Source organism: Nerophis ophidion, linkage group LG15, assembly GCF_033978795.1.
Source record: "Nerophis ophidion isolate RoL-2023_Sa linkage group LG15, RoL_Noph_v1.0, whole genome shotgun sequence".
Taxonomy (NCBI): Eukaryota; Metazoa; Chordata; class Actinopteri; order Syngnathiformes; family Syngnathidae; genus Nerophis; species Nerophis ophidion.
The window spans coordinates 22,982,481-22,989,997 of NC_084625.1; the positions used below are offsets into that span (position 1 = coordinate 22,982,481).

Here is a 7,517-nt window from a genome sequence, read left to right on the forward strand (position 1 = left end):
ATCAATCAATGTTAATTTATATAGCCCTAAATCACAAGTGTTTCAAAGGGCTGCACAAACCACAACGACATCCTCGGTACAGAGCCCACCTATGGGCAAGGAAAAACTCACACCAGTGGGACGTAAGTGACAGTGACAATGATGACTACGAGAAACCTTGGAGAGGACCGCATATGTGGGCAACCCCCCCACCCCCCGGGGGGGAGACCGAAAGCAATGGATGTCGAGCGGGTCTAACATGATATTGTGAAAGTCCAGACCATAGTGGATCCTACATAACGGTGAGAGTCCAGTCCAAAGTGGATCCAATATAGTAGCGAGAGTCGATGATTACATGTTATATTTATTTTATTATTACTATTATTGTGTATTGTGAGCGAACTGCTGTGCTGAATTTCCCCCAGGGATCAATAAAGTACTTTCTATTCTATTCTATTCTATTCTATTATGTTAGATCCACTATGGACTGGACTTTCCCAATATTATGTTAGACCCACTCGATGTCCATTGCATCCGGTCTCTCCTAGAGGGAGTTGTGAGTTTTTCCTTGGCCATATGTGGGCTCTTAACCGAGGATGTCGTTGTGGCTTGTGCAGCCCTTTGAGACACAACATTGATTGATCGATTGATATTTATAATTTGTGTAAATGATATTATGTATTTTGTATTATTTTATTTATAATTAGGTATTAGTTACAATATTTTAATAGTTTCATACTATATAAATACAATACAATAAATAAAATTGATTTTTCTTTAGCTAGTTCTAAAATGATATTAAAAAAATATGTATTAGATGTAATTATTGTATTAATTTACATTCACAGATATACGTAAGTACACACACCGTATGGTTATCTTTAGTTTGTATGTTTTTTGTGCTGCTAAATGGCTCCATTAGGGGGACTCAGCATTTTTTGTCAATGACGTATACCGTACATCTAGTGTGTGTGTGTGTGTGTGTGTGTGTGTGTGTGTGTGTGTGTGTGTGTGTGTATGTGTGTATGTGTGTATGTGTGTATGTGTGTATGTGTGTGTGTGTGTGTGTGTGTGTGTGTGTGTGTGTGTGTGTGAGAGAGCGAGAGAGACGGGTGACCATTTCTGAGCCTCTTAGTGGAATTGACAAACACAATTAAGTGGCGGCGTGATTGGTGTTGCTGTCTTAGAAGGTTCTAGTTGTGTTGATCAGGACTCGATGTGTTCTCAGTGCAGCGAGATGTGGACCAGGAATTCACCTTTGCTTTGTCAGCGTCTGATATTGTTGTAATATTCCGTGCCAAAATGTGTGACATCACAGACTCCTACCTGTTTGCCATGACGTACTTTTGATGAAACTGTAATGTACCAACGCTGTCACTGGAGCAACGTCTGGGAATAACATTTGTGGCACTTCCTTATTGGTTGTGCTCAAACATTATGTCAGACTTGCTGGCATACATGTTGACATTATACAGATCCTCAAAGTTTTACTATTAGACCAGGGGTCGACAACCCAAAACATTGAAAGAGCCAAATTGGACCAAAAATACAAAAGATGTAATCTGTCTGGAGCCGCAGAATAATTAAAAGACTTGTATAAGTGTTATAATGAAGGCAACACATGATGTAAGTGGCTAATTAGCTATATTAGCCTACTATCAAAATGACTACATGTTGCAGACTGACGTAAATCTTCGTTGACAGAAATGTTGAAATGTAATATTCATCCTACACATTTTTACAACATTTGAAAACATTAGTAAAACTTCTCAGAGGGTGAGATAACTCCTGGAAATGACTGTTTCAAAATGGCCAAAGGTACATATGTGTGTACCTTTGGCCTTCTGGTGTGTACCTTTTGCCTTCTTCTAATGGATTCATTACAATCTCTGCAAGCTGGCTAACGTTTGCTGTGGTCTGGAACAACATGGCGCACAAACAACAATCAGAAATGCAGCCAATATTACATACAGATAATGTGTCATGAAACATAGAAAAATAAACTAAATGCACTGGGGACATAAGTAAAGGAAATGAAATGAGCTCAAATATACCTACAAATGAGGCATAATGATGCAACATGTACATACAGCTAGCTTAAATGGTATGTTAGCATCGATTAGCTTACAGTCATGCACTGACCAAATATGCGTGATTAGCACTCCACACTGCAATGACCAAGTATGCCTGATTAGCACTCCACACATGTCAATAACATCAACAAAGCTCACCTTTGTGCATTCACGCACAATATAAAACATTTGGTGGACAAAATAAGATAAAGAAGGGGTGGCATAAAACACGTCTTGTGTGGTGCTTGTCCTCCTACAGAAAACATATTACAACAAAAAATATATTTTTCAACCCATTTTTTCTCCCCATTTCCATACTAAAAAGATCCATGAAGCCATGAGGGCGCCACTCAATGTAGCTCTAGAGCCGCGGTTTGCTGACCCCGATAAGGACAAATGCTCGATGACGTTTTTGTCACGCCTGTAAATCTGGTTTTATGTTTGATCATGTTTTGTTTTGTTTTCTGGACTCTTGTTCCGTTTTTTCACTTCCTGGTTTGTTTTTGTTACCATAGCTACTCATTAGTTTCCACCTGTTTCCCCAAATCACGCCCGATCATCAGCCTCTCACACCTGTTTCTAGTTACCACGGCCACTATTTATGTCACTTGCTTTCTGTTTATCGTTCTGGGACTTTTCTGTCATGCCGGAATTAGTAATAAATAAAATGTACTTACATTCATGCCTGACTCGTCCCACATCATCCTTGCATCGAGGAAGCACAAACAACCACAGTTCCGGCATGACAGTTTTGCTTTATGGCGGCCAAGTTTTTAAACCCAATCTCGCCCCAAATTTTACACAAACATGCTTATCAGTCCCCAAATTTGGTAAACATTATAAAGTTAAAAGCAGGGTGTTTTGGCTATGTGCCGCCATGTGGTACATTTGTCACAGACATTATTGAAACACAGTAAGGGTGCATGTTTTGGTGACATTTCACATTTTTGTGTGCACTTGTTCAGGAGTAGAACAGGGGTTTTTGGTTTTTTTACACAAACGCATAGAAACAAGTATTTAGAAAACTCCAACTTTTACTTTTGGGATATGATAGACTTTTATTTATCCTATAACGAAGAAATGATGTTGTTACAGTGCTGGTTGTCACGTTTTGTAACAGAAGTACAACGTAATGAAATACTACATACTGACATGTACAGATGAAAGATGAAATAAAACAAACACGAATATTTGTGTACATTTTTTGATACTGTTTTTTTATTTATTTTAATCTTTTTATTGACATCCAGGATCAGACATTTATATCCATTACATCATATTCACATACGTTTGTACATCATATAGCTGTAGTCTGCCCTAAATGTCAAAATATTTTTGTTTATATCCCAAACATACCACCCCCTGACCCCCCCTCCCCCACCAAAAAAAAGAAACAGCAAAAAAACAAAGTAGTATCTACAAATACATCAATTAAACAAAAAATAAATAATAATACATTGATTATAATAATAAACAGAAAAATATAAAAAATATAAACAGATGTACATATGTATATATATGTGTGTATATATATATATATATATATATATATATATATATATATATATATATACATATATACATGTATATACACATATATATATTAGAGCTGTGAATCTTTGAGTGTCCCACGATTTGATTCAATATCGATTCTTGGGGTCACGATTCGATAATATATCGATTTTTTTTCGATTCGATTCTCGATTCAAAAACGATATTTTTCCGATTCAAAACGATTCTGTATTCATTCAATACATAGGATTTCAGCAGGATCTACCCCAGTCTGCTGACATGCTAGCAGAGTAGTAGATTTTTTTTTTTTAAGCTTTTATAATTGTAAAGGACAATGTTTTATCAACTGATTTCAACAATGTAAATTTGTTTTAACTATTAAACTAACCAAAAATATGACTTATTTTATCTTTGTGAAAATATTGGACACAGTGTGTTGTCAAGCTTATGAGATGCGATGCAAGTGTAAGCCACTGTGACACTATTGTTCTTTTTTTTATTTTTATAAATGTCTAATGATAATGTCAGTGAGGGATTTTTAATCACTGCTATGCTGAAATTATAATTAATATTGATACTGTTGTTGATAATATTCATTTTTGTTTCATTAGTTTTGGTTTGTTCTGTGTCGTGTTTGTGTCTCTCAATTGCTCTGTTTATTGCAGTTCTGAGTGTTGCTGGGTCAGGTTTGGTTTTGGAATTGGATTGCATTGTTATGGTATTGCTGTGTAATGGTTTGTTGGATTGATTAAAAAAAATTTAAAAATTAAAAAAATTTAAATAAAAAAAAGATCAATTTAAAAAAAAAAAAGAGAATCAATTCTGAATCGCACAACGTAAACGATTCGATTCGTATTCGAATCGATTTTTTCCCAAACCCCTAATATATATACATATACACATATATACACTCATCCATATACACATATAGATAAATACACATATTTATATTAATTTATATATTTTTTACTATATGTAAAAATGTATACAAATTTTATATTTATTGATTTTTACCATTATTATAATTCTGTGTTGGTCAAAAGTACCAGAAAAAACACAATACATTTGAAGGTACAGATCCTGCTTTTTATTGAACAATATTTCCCATACTGACTCAAAAATAAGACAACCTTTGAAACACTTATCCAGCATCTCGAGTTGCCAGGCCACAGGTATGTGTGTGACAGGAAGAAAAGCTTGTTCGAGAAATCCATTGCTCTGCATGTATAGATTTCAGGACTACAAACTTCTTCTTTATGGTGAAAATAATTGTATTATATTTGGATTGTTGTATCAAGTTGTTTATCGCTAATGCTAATTATGCTAATTGTTTTTTCATCATCATAACAAAACATTCCAATATTTTTTGTTAACGCCACTTGTGTGCGTCTCTGCTCAGGTTGTACAAGCTGTGCCAGCCTCCGCCCCCTGATGGTGACCCATGATGCATTGCAGCCACAACCAAGTGCGTTGAAGATTCTCTTTGTAGTATTCATGAAGGAGCTACGTTTTTTTTAAACATATAAATATGTCCAGAGTAGGTGCCTCAAGTGTAAATAGAATTGTAGGTTTTTCAAAAAAAATATTTTACCACTGTACTGTGTTCTTGAATTACACTTAACGATGGAGGGACTCATTTAGGTATTGCATAATATTGGCTGACTTTGACATTTTATGGTATTTTCTGTCATACCGTGATACAAAAATGCTACATTCATGATTCCTCCAACATCTTCACTTCAAGTGTAAATATTTCTCTGTTATTTTTTTATTGTTTCTAGCAGTGTATCAGTATTCTTTTTTTGTTTTCTACACATAGCGTTGCGCAATTATTTTTACATTACTCAGGTGGTCTTCTTGTATTCCATAAATATTGGATATTACTGTATATGGTAGCTCATAACTATGCAAACTAAAAACAGTGTCAATAAGCTCCAGTATAACACATTAAAAATGGTTGGTTTACTTGGTAAACATGGAACGTGTGTAAAACTATATATATATAAATATATATATTCAAATATCAGCCAATGAATGGACACCCTTTCTGATTTTCGTTTTTGCATTAAACGAATGTAACAATGTTTATATTGTAGCTGACGTGTTCAAATATCACAAACAGCTCTCAGTATGACTGCAGCCATAACAATAATTAACATATAAAATGGAACCTTGATTTACAAACCTTTCTATTTGCAAACTTCAAGGTTAAGTCAATTGATGCATCCCTGTGTGTGAACCATGTCTCTGTGTACAAATGCTTCATTCATTCATTTTGAGTTCCACCTGCAGGCAAAAAGCAGGGCGTCACTTGCTGTGCGGACACTATAGTCACTTCTCACTGCTTCAGCGTGTGTACTTTTTCTGTCTTTTTTCGCCTTTTGACAAGATTTCTCCATTTGCTAACTCAACATGAGTCCCAAAAAAACCATACCAGGTCAGACAGAAGGAGGGAATCGCTTTGGAGTTAAAAAAAAAAAAAAGGGGGGGAATGCATTAAAGTTTAAAGTTAAAGGCCTACTGAAACCCACTACTACCGACCACGCAGTCTGATAGTTTATATATCAATGATGAAATATTAACTTTGCAACACATGCCAATACGGCCTTTTTAGTTTACTAAATTGCAATTTTAAATGATGACGCCTTTGATGACGCCTGTTTGTGACGTCTCGGGTTGGAGGGGACATATTATCCCAACACCACTTACGGCTAAAAGTAGTCTCTTTTCATCGCGCAATTACACAGTATTTTGGACATCTGTGTTGCGGAATCTTTTGCAATTTGTTCAATTAATAATGGAGACTATAAAGAACAATGCTGTTGGTGGAAAGCGGTGGAATGCAGCTGCCTTTAGCACCAAAAAACAGCCGGTGTTTCTATGTTTGTTGTGAAGCTTTAACACAGAGCGGTCAAGCAAACATGTTTCTCTACGTCAACCAGCAAGTTTTTGGATGGGAAAATTGTGATATTAAGTCGGCTCTTACCGGAGACTTGAGTGGATTACACAACCCCATCCTGCAGCTCAAAAAGGCAGCTGTGATCTTGGCTTCTCGGCTTCTCTTAGACACACTGGCGTTCACCGCAGCCATCTGACTTTCAGGTATGACTTTATAATCTCACTAAAATACTATTAACACAATAAACAGATAAGGGATTTTCTAGAATTATCCTAGTAAATGTGTCTAATCACATCTGAAACTCTCCCACTGCCGCCGTCTGGAGTCGTCACCTTTTCTTTTCTATATCTTTTTTTCCTTTTTTCTTTTTTATAGTGCTTCACTCGAACTTTCCTCATCCACGCTCAAATTAATGGGGAAATCGTCGCTTTCTCGATCCGAATTGCTCTTACTGCTGGTGGCTCACATTATAAACAATGTGAGGATGTGAGGAGCATTCACACCGGTGACGTCACGCGCACATCGTCTGCTACTTCCGGTACAGTTAAGGCTTTTTTATTAGCGACCAAAAGTTGCAAACTTTGTCGATTTTCTCTACTAAATCCTTTTAGCAAAAATATGGGAATATTGCGAAATGATCAAGTACGACACATAGAATGGACCTGCTATCCCCGTTTAAATAAGAAAATCTCATTTCAGTAGGCCTTTAAAGCAGTGGTCTCCAACCTTTTTGTATCCGCGGACCGGTCAACGCTTAATAATTTGTCCCGCGGCCCGGGGGGGGGTGTCCTTTTTTTTTGTTTTTCTTTTTTTTTTCTTCTTTGTCATGAAAAAGGGACGTTTTGTCATGAAAAAGGGAGTTTTTTGTGGTTGGTGCACTATTTGTAAGTGTATATTGTGTTTTTTATGTTGATTTAATATAAAAAAAATAAAAAAAACATTTTTTTTTTTTTTATAAAAAATTCTTCTGTGGCCCGGTACCAATCGGGCTACGGCCCGGTGGTTGGGAACCACTGCTTTAAAGTACCCATGATTGTCACACACATACGAGGTGT

General features: G+C 36.1%; 1 protein-coding gene across 4 annotated transcripts in view; it reads left to right on the plus strand.

The window, feature by feature from the left end:
• prex2 (phosphatidylinositol-3,4,5-trisphosphate-dependent Rac exchange factor 2) overlaps window positions 1–5,589 on the plus strand; it is a 247,564-nt gene extending 241,975 nt beyond the window's left edge. For all 4 annotated transcript variants that reach the window (XM_061921850.1, XM_061921851.1, XM_061921852.1 and 1 more), the window contains one exon: window positions 4,963–5,589. In XM_061921850.1, the coding sequence (XP_061777834.1) occupies window positions 4,963–5,008 (46 nt within the window). In that variant the 3' untranslated portion in view covers window positions 5,009–5,589. The remainder of the gene's footprint in view (window positions 1–4,962) is intronic.
• The last annotated feature ends 1,928 nt before the right edge of the window (window positions 5,590–7,517 follow it).